This window comes from Quercus suber, unplaced genomic scaffold (assembly GCF_002906115.3).
Source record: "Quercus suber isolate HL8 unplaced genomic scaffold, Cork oak 2.0 scaffold_15, whole genome shotgun sequence".
NCBI classification, from domain to species: Eukaryota; Viridiplantae; Streptophyta; class Magnoliopsida; order Fagales; family Fagaceae; genus Quercus; species Quercus suber.
In genome coordinates this window covers 1,312,278-1,328,433 of record NW_027069480.1, presented here as the reverse complement: position 1 = coordinate 1,328,433, position 16,156 = coordinate 1,312,278, and the positions used below count along the sequence as shown (strand labels likewise).

The 16,156-nt window shown below is 44.9% G+C and overlaps 1 protein-coding gene and 1 pseudogene across 1 annotated transcript; both read left to right on the top strand.

Moving 5' to 3' along the window:
* The first annotated feature begins 157 nt into the window (after positions 1-157).
* Positions 158-4,390, top strand: LOC112031955 (receptor-like serine/threonine-protein kinase SD1-6; annotated as a pseudogene).
* Positions 4,391-5,337: 947 nt separating this feature from the next.
* Positions 5,338-7,143, top strand: LOC136071193 (uncharacterized). Its single transcript, XM_065782199.1, has one exon. It carries the CDS (start codon positions 5,338-5,340, stop codon positions 7,141-7,143), a length of 1,806 nt encoding a protein of 601 aa, XP_065638271.1.
* Positions 7,144-16,156: the final 9,013 nt, after the last annotated feature.

Sequence of the window (16,156 nt, the reverse complement as noted above, 5' to 3'; positions counted from 1 at the left end):
TTATATAACAAATTTCTCTATGTAACTCATTATAAATAAGTTAAAATGATTTCCATATTATCTTTAGTTCATATATGATTTTTTATTAGGCCGTATGTTGCATGGATATCATATTAATGAGACTATATTTTGTAACATCGCATGATGGAATAGACGGCCAACGACGACTTACTTCTGACGGGAGTGACAACCAAGTCACGTGGACTACATGGGCAAATAGGTGGTGGATATGGCTCATCATGGCAATAGTGGGAATTATTATCACCTCGTCTTGCTGTTTATTCTTTAATGAAAGATTGATGAAGAAAGGTAATTCTAATTCATGCTCCTACTATAAATATTTTTGGGTATACTACTGAGATAAAAGTACCAGCAAATTTTCTAAGTTAAAATTAATTTGCATATATGTTAATTAGAGGAGCGAATAAGGAAGGCACAAAAGATGCTCCTCCTAGAACTTGAGGTAATGCAATACATTCAACTGTACATGACAAAGTGAAGAAACTAAATAATGATAGGCAAGGTAGTCATGATTTGCAAATCTTCAGCTTCGAAAGCATTTCCGCTGCTTCAAGTAATTTTTCAGCTGAAAATAAACTAGGACAGGGTGGTTTTGGACCAGTTTATAAGGTGTCTCTCTCTCTCTCTCTCATATCAAAATTGAATGAGTTGAAATAAAAGTTAAATATTTATGGTCGATAGTGGAAATCTTATTCAGAAATGGTGAATTTAACATTTGACTATTATTCTAATCAGATCTACCACCTTAACCAATGCTCTCTCTTCATCTATTTAGTTTCTGGTACAAAATTTAAACCAAACCTAGCTTGCTAGGCTAAGCCAATTTATCAACTCAATAAATTAGTACTTGAGCTTAGCCGAAGGCAATCTTCACAGAAAATTAAATAATGAATGTGGAGACCAATTTAAGATGATGTGAGTAAAATTTGACTAGTTTAATATAATTTTAGGGCAAATTATCTGATGGGCAAGAAATAGCAATAAAGAGACTCTCGAGAAGTTCTGGACAGGGATTGGTAGAGTTCGAGAATGAAGCTATTCTTATTGCTAAACTCCAACATACTAATCTTGTCAGACTTTTAGGGTTTTGCATTCAACAAGAAGAAAAAAAAATACTAATCTATGAGTACATGCCCAACAAAAGCTTAGACTTCTTCCTCTTTGGTAGGGACATATCTTCATTACTAAGAAAATTTTCTTATGTGGTGATATTATTTTTTTTCTTTTTTATAAAGCCAATCAATACTTACCATTTGCTTGCAATTATTTCCTATGAATTAGATTCTAGTAAAAAGTCTCTGTTAAATTGGGAAAAGCGCTTCAACATCATAGAAGGCATTGCTCAAGGACTAGTTTATCTTCACAAATATTCAAGACTAAGAGTAATTCATTGAGACTTAAAAGCAAGCAACATTTTGCTTGATCAAGAGATGAATCCAAAAATTTCTGATTTTGGCATGGCTAGAATATTTGGGTTGAAAGGATCAGAAGAAAATACAAATAGAATTGTTGGAATATAGTAAGTATCCATTGCATTTCAAGTCAACATAATTTAATTTTATTCTATTTGTGAGTGTAAGTATATGTGCTTGTTCATATGCTAAAACTTATTGGTCAATTATTTTTTTTTTTAGTGGTTATATGTCTCCAGAGTATGCCATGAATGGAGTTATTTCAGTAAAAATCGACGTATTCAGCTATGGAATCCTACTATTAGAAATAATGAGCGGCAAGAAAAATAATAGTCGGTATCACTTTGATCCTTCACTAAACCTTATAGGATATGTAAGTTTATCTCTTTAACTATTATTAATTTGTAGATGGGATTTTTAACTTAATAGTTAACATTTTGTGTACAATTGGACTTGTATCAGGCATGGTAGTTATGGAATGAAGGTAAGGGTTTAGAACTAATAGACCCAATAATTCTAGACGAGTCACGCCCTCCAGCTGAAGTATTGAGATGCATTCATATTGGTATTTTATGTGTACAAGACCAAGCAAAAGATAGACCTTCCATGCTAGAAGTTGTTTCTATGCTTTCAAATGAAGCTCTTCAACTTTGTCCTCCAAAACAACCGGCATTTTTTATCAACTCTGTTAAAGAAGAATCGTCAAAAGATTCTGAAATTAAGCTAGAAATCTGTACCGGTACATTCACCGGGACTGAAACGTCATCGTTTCATACTGGTTCAAATACCAGGCGTATCGGCTGGTATAGAAATAAGCATTTTTCTTTTCCAATTTTGTATTTTTTGAATTTTTATAAGGGTTGAATGGTAACTTATTTGCATTAACTTATTACTATTATTTGTTTTTTTAGTATGCTAAAGTTTAAAGTCAAAAGCCATGATTTTTTTTTTTTTTTGAATTGAGGTAATGTTTTATAGTATAAGGTTGAAATTTATCAACCATCTTGTTGGCTTTATTCTGTGCCAATTTGCTTGTAATTTAGCACTTAGTAACCCTGTATTTAGGTGGAATTCATGTAGGGGTAGTGTGTGAAGAGAGTATGAAGAAAAGCTCAAGTTTGTGCAAAGAAGCAGAGTTTCGCGGCTAGGACTCGCGACTGACTTGCGATTGGCAAGCCGCCAACTGCAGGCACGTGAGGAGCACACAGGGGAGCTGAAGGGTCGCGCCAGCTGTCGCAATACAGGACAAAAGTCCCAGGCTGGCCAGGCCGTTACTTCGCGACTTGAACTAACAACTTGGACAAGCCACGAGACCAGGCCACCAACCAGCCTTGTTTGGCAAAAAATGTCTCTTCGTATTCCAAACACACACTACTATATATAGACCCTTATACCCACGAAATGTAGAGAGCTTCCAGAGAGAATTTTGTGAGAGAAATCCTAGAGCAAAACAAGATTGTCTCATCCCCAATCTTCATCTAAGAGACTCTACAAATTCCTCTACTCTCTTCCTCTCCATTGATACATCCTTGAGAGGTCATTGACCAAATCCTTTTCTCACCACACCCATGTATATGAGAAGGTTCATTTGGTGCTAAGGGAAGCAGTTTGGAAGGAACCAATATTCATTGGTTGATGCTATGGTTTAGTAGCGAAATCCGATAAGTTAGAAAAGAAAAAGGTTCGGCGCAACTTCGTTGGAGCAGGAAGTTTTGAGGGCTTAGATTCCTGGGTAGATTAGGCTTGGAGGGTCTATTGCTGTTCATGTATTCCAACTATATTTTCTAGTGGATTATTGACCGCTTAGAGGGTGGCGGAGAGGTTTTACGCCGAGGGCTTCGGTTTCCTCTTCGATAACACATCGCGTGTTGTCCTTGTGTTTGCATCTTTCTTCCCTTTATCTTTACCATTTAATTATTGTTGTGATTGTGATTATTTATGGTTTAGATTGTTTATCAATTCTATTATAAGCTTGTTATCATTTTTCGCACATACATTGTTTGATATAAAGCTTGAATTAGTATTTTTGTAATTGGGGGTCTTAACGTTCAAGGGTGTTTTAGACGCATTTTGAACTTTCAATTGGTATCAGAGCGGGTACACTTGCTGTGGTTTTAATACCTAAGTGTGATCCTTGACCCCTTGTTGAGATGGATAGGTCTCAATCTCTTAATGTACCACCGTTTTTTGATGGTAATAATTATGCATTTTGGAAAGTCTGCATGAGGGCCTTTTTGTGTTCTATTAATGATGCTGTGTGGGATGTTGTTGAGGTTGGTTGGACTAGGCCGGAGGCTGCCAAATCCACTTGGGATAAGGCAGCTCTTGCGGCAACTAATACTAACAGTAAAACATTGAATGCTATTTTCTGTGGTGTCTCTCCAGAAGAATTTCACAGGATTTCACATATCACCGTTGCTAAGGAAGCATGGGAAATTCTGGAGACAACTTATGAAGGGACTAAGAAGGTGAAAGACACCAAACTACAAATGTTGACCACTCGCTTTGAGGAGCTAAAGATGAGTGAGGATGAGTCCTTTGATTCATTTTACAGTAAGCTGAACAAGGTGGTCGTCGGCAAATTTAATTTAGGGGAAAAGACGGAGGATTCTAAAGTGGTAAGGAAGATCCTTTAGTCGCTACCAGAAATTTTTCGTGCCAAAGTAACGGCCATTGAAGAGAGCAAGGATCTTGACGACATTAAAGTTCAAGAGCTGGTCGGTTCACTGCAGACATATGAATTGTCACTGCCCACGCAGAAGAAGAGCAAATCTCTTGCTCTTAATACAATTAATGAGAGAGTGGTATCTCATGACTCTCCGGAAGAGGATGCAGTAGATAAAGATGTGGCGTATCTTGTAAAGAACTTCCGGAAATTCTTGAAACTCAAGAATGGTGGGAAATTTGGTGACAAAGGAAAATTTAAGAGTTCCGAGAGGGAGAAGAAAGAATTCTGAAGGAAAGATGATAGAGATTCCCAATCCTCTCAAGAAATTACATGTTTCGAGTGTAATGGACATGGACACTTCGAAAAGGAATGTCCTAATTATTTGAAGTCAAAAGGAAAGGTCTATGCCACTACCTTGAGTGATACTGATTCATCAATTTCTGACTCTGAAGATAGCTATGACGGAGAAGGAAATTACTCCGCATTCATGACCATTGCACATGTGGAATCCTCGGATGATTTAGGTTCACTTGTGAAGGAGCTTGGGGAACACTTTGATTTGGAGTCTATTGGGATTTGATGAGGAAGAATCTTGGCAAGCATCAGGGGCTTAACCCGTCAGCTTTCTCCTCAGGCTGACGGTCCAGCCACGACGGACGTTAAGGACTAATACGCTGACGGATAAAGACACACTGATAGTAAGGAAAATTCGAGAAAGGCTGAAGGGCTAATTATGTTCAGAAATGCTGACGGCCCTTTATCAACATAGGGAACGAGACAAGCCGACGGGTAGGAGGCCGACGGTTCCAATAAAACCTTTACTTGGCCACCACGCTCAATGATAGATTCCTATAAGGAAATGACTCTGCAATCTACGCTCATAAGGATTCCTATATGGAAAAGACTTCTTCTCCAAGAAAGAAAGGTCAACCCCCTGCTACTATAAAAGCCCCAATACCCTTACAAATCGAGGTACGGATAATCAACCCCTCTCTAGCACTCTAGAGTTGAAAGAAGTTCTAACTTGACCTTCGGAGGGTATTTGGCCGGCACCACACCGGTGCTCTCTGTTAGGTCCTCTTTTCTTTGTGCAGGTGTCGCTTCAAAGGTACGAGCATTGTGCAACTCACTGTTGATATTTTCGGCATCATCAGTTGGCGCCGTCTGTGGGAAAAATGCCAATAAGCCATACTATCGTTTCCCGGACTAAAGGGTTGCATGGTACTCACCCGCTCAATGGCGACTACTAATGACGCGCAAGGAGAGGAACCGCCCACGACTGCCCTCGAGAGACAAGTTCGGACCCTCAGTGCCGCCATGGAGCGTCTCACCAAACAGAACCTCGACTTGGAGGAACAGCTACGCCAGAAGAATGTGACACTAAATGACCAACCAGGAGATCAGGAAGGGACTAGCGCTCCAAACAGGAATCAGGAGAGACCTGAGGGCAGCCATGCCCCAAGCAGGCCGGAGAGGCAGCACGTGAACATGCCATCCCTCACGGATGCGACTCCACCACACATTGCCCCCGAGATGCAGGCAATGAGGGAACAGATGGAGGTCATGATGAATGCCCTCAAAGGGCGAGTCTCTAGTGATCTTGACGATTTGGTCAATCGTACCGACTCGCCCTTCACTGTGGCCGTGAACTCCTTCCCCTTACCTCACAAGTTTCGCATGCCGAATATAGATAGCTATGACGGGGTGAAGGATCCTCTAGATCACCTGGAAACTTTCAAAGCCCTGATGCACCTTCAGGGGGTAGCCGATGAGATTATGTGTAGGGCCTTCCCTATAACACTCAAAGGCCCCGCAAGGGTATGGTTCAGCCGGCTGACGCCCAACTCTATCAGCACCTTCAAGGAACTAAGCGCCCAATTCACTACACACTTCATTGGGGGACATAAGTATAAGAAGTCCACGGCATGCCTGATGAGTATCAAGCAAAGAGAAGACGAGACGTTACGATCTTACATAACACGCTTTAATAAGGAAACGCTATCGATTGACGAAGCCGACGACAAAATACTTGTAGCGGCCTTCACAAATGGGTTGCGGAAGGGCAAGTTCTTGTTCTCCCTATACAAAAACAACCCGAAGACCATGTCGGAAGTAGTCTACAGGGCTACTAAGTATATGAATGCTGAGGATGCGTTGCAGGCCCGAGAAGAGAAGCCGAGAAAAAGGGAGAGACAGGAAGATGCACGACCGGACCAAGGGAGAAAGAGGCCCAGAGTGGGAGACCGAAGAGACGAAAGGCATTCTAAACCTCCGGGAGGGAGATTCACAAGCTTCACCTCGCTGACCGCACCAATAGATCAAGTCCTAATGCAAATTAAGGACGAAGGGGCTCTGACCTTCCCCGGAAAGCTGAAGGGGGATCCTAACAGGCGTTCCAGAGACAAGTACTGCCGCTTTCATCGAGATCACAGCCATGACACAGCCGACTGTTACGACTTGAAGCAGCAAATCGAGGCCCTTATAAGGCAAGGGAAATTGCAGAAATTCGTAAGCAAGGAAAGAGCGGATCCAGCACCTCCAGAGCACCCTCCCCGACGAGACAATGACCGTCCAAGACCTCCCGTTGGTGACATACAAATGATTGTAGGAGGAATGGCTACCAGACCGTCCAAAAGGGCTCGAAAGACGTACCTCCGGATGGTCCAAAACGTCCAGTTGACGGGTCCAGTGCAAAATGTAGCCCGAAGGGGAAGCCCCATTATCGAGTTCTCGGAAGAAGACTCGCAACGCCTTCACCACCCGCACGACGACGCGCTTGTCGTCAGCCTACAGGTTGGGGACTACAACTTGCATCGGGTGTTGGTCGACAATGGCAGCTCGGCAGACATCTTGTACTACCCGGCATACCAGCAGATGAAAATCAGCAGGGAACAACTGGTTCCAACGAACGCCCCACTTGGCGGTTTTGGAGGGGCAAAGGTGTTTCCGCTAGGCGCGGTCACGTTAGCTGTGACAGCAGGCGACTACCCCCAGCAAATCACAAAGGACTTGACCATTCGTCCGCCTATAATGCTATCCTAGGGCGACCCACCCTCAATGCGTGGAGGGCGGCAACTTCAACTTATCATTTAATGATCAAGTTCCCAACAGAATACGGAGTCAGAGAGCTACGTGGGAATTAGATTGCCGCACGCGAATGCTACCTAGCCATGATGGAAATGGATGACCACTGCCAAACCATGAGCATAGAAGAGCACCGGAGCGCGACGGAGCCAGTCGAGAAGCTTGAAGAGATACCCCTGGATGACTCCATGCCTAATCAGACAACAAGGATTGGAACCCTTGCAAATCCCGCAATCCGGCAAACACTTACAGCATTCCTCAAAGAAAACCAGGACGTATTCGCCTGGAGTCATGAGGACATGCCAGGAATAGACCCTTCCGTCATGGTGCATAGGCTGAATGTATCACCGTCCTTTCCGCCCATCCGACAGAAGAAGCAGGTCTTCGCCCTAGAACGGGATCAAGCCATAGCCGAAGAAGTCCGCAAGCTACGAGAGGCAAATTTCATTAGAGAAGTCTACTACCCCGACTGGCTAGCAAACGTAGTGATGGTCAAGAAAGCTTCCGGGAAATGGAGGATGTGTGTAGACTTCACCGATCTAAACAAGGCATGCCCCAAAGACAGCTACCTTCTCTCGAGAGTCGACACTCTAGTAGACTCTACGGCTCAACACCAGCTGTTAAGCTTCATGGACGCTTTCTCCGGCTACAACCAAATCAAGATGCACGATGATGATCAAGAAAAAACTTCCTTCTTAACCAGCCAAGGCCTATTCTGCTACAAGGTAATGCCGTTCGGTCTAAAAAATGCGAGCGCAACATATCAAAGGCTTATGAATAAGATGTTCGCATGGCAGATCGGGAGAAACGTCCAGGTATATGTAGATGATATGCTGGTTAAAAGTCGAAGGGAAGAAGATCATTTAGAAGACCTCAGGGAAACATTTGACACCCTTCGCTCTTACAACATGAAGCTTAATCCAAGGAAGTGTGCCTTTGGGGTGACGGCAGGAAAATTCTTAGGATTCATGGTTTCCCAGAGAGGCATCGAGGCCAATCCAGACAAGATCCGGGCTATAATGGAGATGGCACCACCAAGGAATGTGAAGGAAGTACAGAGCCTCAACGGCAAGATAGCAGCGCTAAACAAGTTCGTCTCCCGGGCAACAGACAAATGCTTACCCTTCTTTTGCACGCTAAAAAGGTCCTTCGAGTGGACCACTGAATCCCAACAAGCGTTTGAGGAGTTAAAGGCTTACCTCTCTTCCCCACCACTGCTGAGTCCCTCGCAGCCAGGAGAAGAACTCTTTCTCTATCTCGCTGTCTCCCCAGCCGCCGTCAGTGCCGCCTTGATTAGAGAAGAAGAAAAGGTGCAGAAACCTGTGTATTACACTAGCCGGGCGCTACGAGGAGCTGAAGAAAGATATCCACCCATGGAAAAACTTGCTTTCGCGCTGGTTACGACAGCACGCAAACTGAAGCCGTACTTTCAAGCCCACACGATTATTGTCTTAACTGACAAGCCTTTGCGACGGGCAATGAGCAACCCAGAAGCTGCCGGGCGCTTGGCACTTTGGGCCATAGAACTAAGCGAGTTTGACATCTAATATCGCCCGCGGACTGCTGTTAAGGGGCAGGTCGTTGCAGATTTCATAGCAGAATTCACGAATGGTAAGGACAGTGGGGCAGAAGAATCCCCGCAATGGAGCATACATGTAGACGGATCCTCCAACAGGCAGGCAAGCGGAGCTGGCGTCGTACTACAGTCACCCGAAGGAGATACGGTAGAGTGTATGGTCCGTCTTGAATTCCCTACCACCAATAACGAGGCGGAGTACGAAGCTGTGATAGCAGGGCTTGACCTCGTAAAAGCAGCGGGAGCCGAAAAAGTGATTGTTTACTGTGACTCTCAAATCATAGTCAACCAGATAAGTGGGGAATATGAATGCAAAGGTGAAAGAATGAAGAAGTATCTGGACCAAGCAAGAAGGAGGATGAGCGAGCTGAAGGTCAAAATTATACAGATCCCCCGGGGAGAAAACGAACAAGCCGACCGCTTGGCCAAAGCCGCCTCAACCGCACACATGGCCGCCATTGGTAATACACTCTCCTTCACACAGCTCTCTCCACTCATAAATGCTGTCGACGTACAGGAGCTCAATCCCCAAAATGATTAGACCATGTCGTTAACATCTTTCCTGAAGGACGGCGTGTTGTCGAATGATAAGGAGGCGGTAAGAAAACTGAAGGTTCAAGCAGCAAGGTTCGTGCTGATAAGAGATGTTTTGTATAAGAGAGGTTTCTCCCGCCCCTACCTACGATGCCTAGGTCCTGAAGAAGCAGATTACGTCATGAGAGAAGTGCACGAAGGAATCTGCGGAAACCACTCAGGATCAAGGTCGCTAGTGCACAAGCTGGTACGAACCGGGTACTTTTGGCCAACAATGCAGAAGGATGCCGAGGCCTATGTGAAGGCCTACGACAAATGCCAAAGATTCAGCAACGTCATCAGACAACCACCCGAAGAACTCACCCCGATGACGGCACCATGGCCATTCGCCCAGTGGGGGTTGGACATCATGGGGCCGTTCCCTACGGCAATACGACAACTGAAGTTTCTAATTGTCGGCATCGACTACTTTACAAAGTGGGTGGAAGCTGAAGCTTTGGCCACCATTACAGAAAAGAACGTACGGAGCTTCGTTTGGCGATGCATCATATGCAGGTTTGGCATTCCAAGGATCTTAGTCTCGGACAACGGGAAGCAATTCGACAACAACTCCTTCAGGGACTTCTGCTCGCAGCTAGGAGTACAGAACCACTACTCCTCCCCCACCCACCCCCAAGCCAATGGACAGGTCGAAGTTACAAACCGGTCCTTGCTAAAAATTATCAAGACCCGGCTCGAGGGGGCAAAGGGCATATGGGCTGAAGAGTTGCCGAGCATACTATGGGCCTAAAGGACAACAGCAAGGACACCAACAGGAGAGACACCATTCCAACTAACGTACGGGAACGAAGCAGTCATCCCAGCCGAAGTCGGCCTTACAAGCTACAGGGTGCACAACCATGACGAAAAGAGGAATGATGAGGCCATACGTCTACAACTTGATCTGGTGGACGAAGTTAGGATGGCAGCAGGACAAAGGCTTGCACGGTACCAGGACCGCATGGCCAAGCATTACAACTCCCGGGTCAAACACAGAAACTTCCAGGTGGGAGACCTCGTTCTAAGAAAGGTTATGGGCGCGGCAAGGGACCCCACCCAAGGAAAGCTCGGCCCAAATTAGGAAGGACCCTACCGAGTTACGGCATGGCAAAGGAAGGGAACCTACCATCTAGAGACATTGGACGGACGGGAGCTACCACATCCATGGAATGCTGAACACTTGCGAAAGTATTACCAGTAGGGGCGACGACACAAAGAGCAACAGCACCTTTTTTGAGCACGCTAAGACTTATCGACTACCTTTTTAAGTATTTGCTACAATAAGCCCAAAGATCAGTTTTTCTTTTCCTACTTAAGTATTTGCTACAATAAGCCCAACGGGCAGTTTCCTCTACTCATGTTTTTGCTACAATAAGCCCAAAATGGGCAGATTTTGTTTTCAAATTACTTTTTATATAAATGCATGGCAATAAGAGGAATTTACTTAGAACTACTAAAGCTTCTACTTGCAAATATGAGGTCATTAAAGATTGACAAATTGACCATCCACAAAGTGGACGGGCTCAAAAAGCTGACGGTCCAAAAAATGGCCTGATCCGCAAAACGGACGAGCCAAAAAGCCGACAGTCTAAAAGATGACCGAGTCCGCAAAGCGGACGAGCCAAATAATTGGCAGTCTGAGAAATGAGTCCATAAAATGGACGAGACAAACAAACTGACGGTCTAACCAAAAGACCAACGGTCCACAGTCGTCTCGGCTCTCAAGTTGACGGTCTAAAAGACTGGTTAAGTCCACAATTGTCTCGGCTCTCAAGCTGACGGTCTAAAAGACTGGTCATGTCCACAATCATTTCAGCTCTCAAGCTGACGGTCTAAAAGACTAAATATGGTAAAAACCACAATCATCTCAGCACTCAAACTTACAATCAAAATTAGAGGACTGAGAAAGAAGTGACTGAACCGACGATATAAAAATAATCAAGTCCACAAGATGGACAAAACGACGAAGTTGACGGTCTAAGTAACGACTGACGGAGTCCATAAACCAATAACGTCAGCCATTAGACTGATGGTCTAAAAAAGGCTGAATCTATCAGTCTACAAATGGACAAGTCTATAAGGCAGACGACCTTGTCACGAGGTAACAGGATTTTGCCAAAAATTTCTACAATCATTAAAGCGAACCGATCAAAAAACTGACGGATTTATTAAGCAGACGAGAAAAGTTTAAAACCGACGGTTTAGAAAAACTGACGGTACACTAAAAGGCCCACAATCCTGATTTCATGCTTTCAAATCGAAACACACGAGTTAAACAAGCCAAGCAAAAGTAACAACATACCAATAGCCAGAAGCGACGGCGTTATAAATAAATCGAAGCCCAAAAAGGCATTTAAAAGGCTGTCAAAATATTACATATTGGGGCCCAAGGGGCACTTAATAAAATTGTTTGCTACATAAATTAAAGAAAAAAATGATGAAGCTACAAAAATAAAAGAAACCGTCACTTAAAAAATTTTTTACACAGCAGAAGGGTCCTCTCCGTCAAGTAGCACCACAGGAGGAGTCGCGGCAGCTGTTGGAGGGTTCGCAGCAGGTTGGGCTAGGACAACTCCATTACCTCCATGGGGGGGGGGGGGGGGAATCAACCAAGTGGTCAGCGCCAGCAGTGACGGCATCAGTAGCAGGCGTTATGGGCTGAGCGTCGTCTAGGGTAATCCCAGATAGGTCCAGTTCAGGGAAAGCTGACGCAACCTGTTTGAGACAATCATCGAATCCCGTGCCATAATAGGCACCACAGGAATCGATGAAGGAGTCTGACGCTTTTAATTTCTCAACGGCGTCAGCCCCTGCCGTCTCCAACTGACCACGAAGGGTCGTCAGCTCTCCCTCTAGCTCGGGCTTCTGACGGCTCGCCTCTTCCAGCTTCTCCTTTACCTCTTTCAGCTCGAGGTTAAGTGTACGCACCGCCTCCTTATATTAAGCCTGCTGGTCTCGCATGTTGGCGTTATGCTTGCTAACGCGAGTGACGACCCCCTCCTTGGCCACACACCGGTCCTGCAGCGCTTTCACACGAACCAAGGCCTAGAAAAAGATACAACCGTCAGTTATCAAGAAAGAAAAAGATACAACCGTCAGTTATCAAGAAAGAAAAAGATACAACCGTCAGTTATCAAGAAAGGAAAAGGTTAAGCACGTCAGTCCAAAAAAAAAAAAAGAAAAAAAAAAGAAAAAAAGAAAGAAAGAAGAAGCTGACGGTTTACCCGCGAGAGATCAAACAAAGCTGAAGACCCTAATTCCTCCGTCCCCAGCTGAGCACAAGGATCTATGTCCGTCGGCCTTATGAGGGCTTCAATGGTCTCAACGGCAAAATCCTTATGCGTCAGCAGGCTGTGGGGTCCCTGCAGGACGAGACCAGAAGAGGTCATAACACCTTTCCCTGCTCCAAAACTCGACTTGGGGGGTGACTTCCCAGGAGTGACGCTTGGCTTTTTTGAAGAACGGATGACTACCCCGTCAGTTTTTCTCTTCTGAGAACCCTTAGCGACAGTTTGGGGGGCAGACGTAGACGTCGCCTCCCCCTTTGCCTTCCTTTCCTCCTTCTGGCAAGCAGCGGCAGCCCTGATCCGCTCCTTAGCTACGTCCATTTCTGCAAAAAATGCATTAGGGAAGTTGACGACTAGAAATACAAAGAGTGACGTAACGGATAGGTCAAGGAACTTACGGTGACGGGAAAACTCTTCCAATCTGCGAGCTTCAGGCGTCAGTTCAGGACCCCCGCAGTACGTGTGAAGAGTGTCGAGGGTAATCAAGTCTCGGCACGATCGCTCTTCTATAGGTATCGCCAAAAGCCGACGGATAAAATCTTCCTGCTCGTCAGTTATTGATGGACGAGTGAAAGCTGAAAAAGAATAAATTGGCTACGTTAGTACCTTTTCAAAAATAAACTGAAATAAGTAGCAAACTGACGAGGAAAACAGCTGACGGTTAAAACCTGACTCCCTAGCGAACCCCCAAGTGTTGTCAAAACAACCGAAGGGTATCGTTTCCCATTCTTCCTGACGGCACACCTAGTCCGACCCTTCCACAAAAAAGAACCTACTCTTCCAGGCTCTATTGGAATCTGGCATCTCAGACACCAGCCTCAGCTCCTTTTCCCTAACGGCAAAATGATACATCCCCTTTAAAGAAGAAAGGTGCCGGGGTCTGTAGCAATAGAAAAATTCGTCCAAGGTAAGCTGACGGTGGCCTCCACTTAGACGACCCCATAGTACCTCGGCACTAATAAAGATTCTCCACGAGATTGGAGCAATCTGACTGACGGATATACCAAGGAAATCAGCCAGCTGACGGTGTAAAGCCGTCAGAGGCAGTCTTAACCTGGCGGCAAACATGGCATCATACATGCTAACATCTGCAGTTCTTCCCGTATAACACTTCTCACCCTCCCTAGGCAGACGGATAGGAATATGGTCGGGGATTTGGAAACGGATGCGTAATTCGTTAAAAATTTTAAGTGTCATCTTTGGAAGGAACTTATTCACAGCCCAGTCCTTGGGAAGGATGAAGGGACGACTGCCTCCAGGACTTCCAGAAGCCCCTTCATAAGACTCCTCGTCACCTTCATCCCCGTCACTATTTCCCTATCCTACCCCAACTTCACCCTCCTCGCCTACTCCTTCCTCCTGGCCGCCGTTTCCCTGACTTCCTACTTCCTCGACGGGGGTATGGGCTGACGTTTCCCTCTCTGACGACCAAGAGGAACTCTCAGACTCACTACCTGAGCCTGAACCAAACACCTCGTCGTAGCCCGCTCCTTCGCGGACCGACGACTGGTCACTCGACGCGTCACTTGACATCTACCTACAAGTGAAGGGTGTAAACTAAGCACCTAGGATGACGACCTCACTTTAAAGAAAATAATTGAAATAGTGTGCAAGGAAAGGAAGCTTACAAGTTTTCCAAGAGTGACGGTTGGAGAAGTGACGACAGAAATATTGGCAGTGCTGACGGAATTTAGGCGACGGATGTGCTCTCCAGGTATCAGTGAAAGTGAAATAGTGAAAATGGGGAGAGGTGGGCCATACATATATATAAGGAAAATGCACGGAAGACGAAGTGACGCCCTCATCCAGACGCGGAGCCAACCCGAGGATGCCACGTGTCCTAGCATTTAATACTGGCGTGTCAGCTTTTAATTATTCTCTCCCCTGGCCAAAGCAGCAGGTAATATGAAAACTCCATAACCCGTCAGTTATAGCTGACGGAGATATGGAGTAGGGGGCAACTGATGAGGAAGAATCTTGGCAAGCACCAGGGGCTTAACCCGTCAGCTTTCTCCTCAGGCTGACGGTCCAGCCACGACGGACGTTAAGGACTAATACGCTGACGGATAAAGACACGCTGACAGTAAGGAAAATTAGAGAAAGGCTGAAGGGCTAATTATGTTCAGAAATGCTGACGGCCCTTTATCAACATAGGGAACGAGACAAGCCGACGGGTAGGAGGCCGACGGTTCCAATAAAACCTTTACTTGGCCACCACGCTCAATGATAGATTTCTATAAGGAAATGACTCCGCAATCTACGCTCATAAGGATTCCTATATGGAAAAGACTTCTTCTCCAAGAAAGAAAGGTCAACCCCCTGCTACTATAAAAGCCCCAATACCCTTACAAATCGAGGTACGGATAATCAACCCCTCTCTAGCACTCTAGAGTTGAAAGAAGTTCTAACTTGACCTTCGGAGGGTATTTGGCCGGCACCACACCGGTGCTTTCTGTTAGGTCCTCTTTTCTTTGTGCAGGTGTCGCTTCAAGGGTACGAGCATTGTGCAACTCACTGTTGATATTTTCGGCATCATCAGGATTGTTGAAGAATCAGAAGCTGAAGAAGATGAAGATACATCTAGTCTTCAAAAGAATTACGCCTTACTTCTTGAGAAATCAGGTGAGTATACAAAGGTGGTAAAAGCGGTTGTAAAGAAGATGAAGAAAGTTGAGGAAGATTACAAAAGTCTGCTGGTAAGATACAAGGAGGCAAAGTGTGAGATTGAAGCACTTAATGGTGAGCTATCAGAAGCTTACACAAAAGTGAGATTTCTTGAGCAAGAGGTAGTGCAAGCTCATGCCAAGGTAGATAAGGTCTCCTCCAAGAAGTTAGATGATGTTATTTCATCTCAAAAACATGTCTCAGACAATTCCGGATTGGGATATACCAAAGTAAGTAGCTCATCAGCCAATGTCACCAAAGAAGTGAAGTTTGTAAAGGCCAAAGAGATGGCTGTGGATAAGCCTATTCCTGAGAAAGTTAAGACTGAGAGGAAGAAGAATATGAATGATCAATGGGTGGTTAACAAGTCTCGCAATCAATCAAAAGCCAGATTTGGAGCTAGAGGAAGATCACTTCCAAGATCACAACAGGGTCCTAGAACGAACTATCTTTGTCACTGTTACGGTTTGCAAGGACATACTAGACTCAACTGTCACAAGCTGAGAGCATTGAACAATGCAAGCACCCCTCGATCAAGAGGAAGGAGAAATGACGAGAGCTCTTGGGGTGGTGAGCAATCAAGAGGTCTAAAGCGTGATCCAAGAATGATGGACGTTATGAAGATGATCAATGCCTTCACAAATTACTTGGAAAGCTTCATAAGAAGGTTTGAAAGTCCTAATTCTCATATCCAATCCATTAAGGATATCACCCCAAACGTACATGACGTGTGGGTGATGAAGGGTACTCATGCATAAGCATTGCAACATGTCCATGCATTAATACTTCCCATGTTTGTGAATATGCTTGGTTGTGTGCTTCTTGCAAGTTTTTATATTGTCGTTTTGTCTGTTTGTTTGTTTTGGTTCAT

What these genes read in the sequence shown, in the direction of transcription:
- LOC136071193 (XM_065782199.1), top strand. Translation starts at nt 5,338, where the DNA reads ATGGCGACTACTAATGACGCGCAAGGAGAGGAACCGCCCACGACTGCC.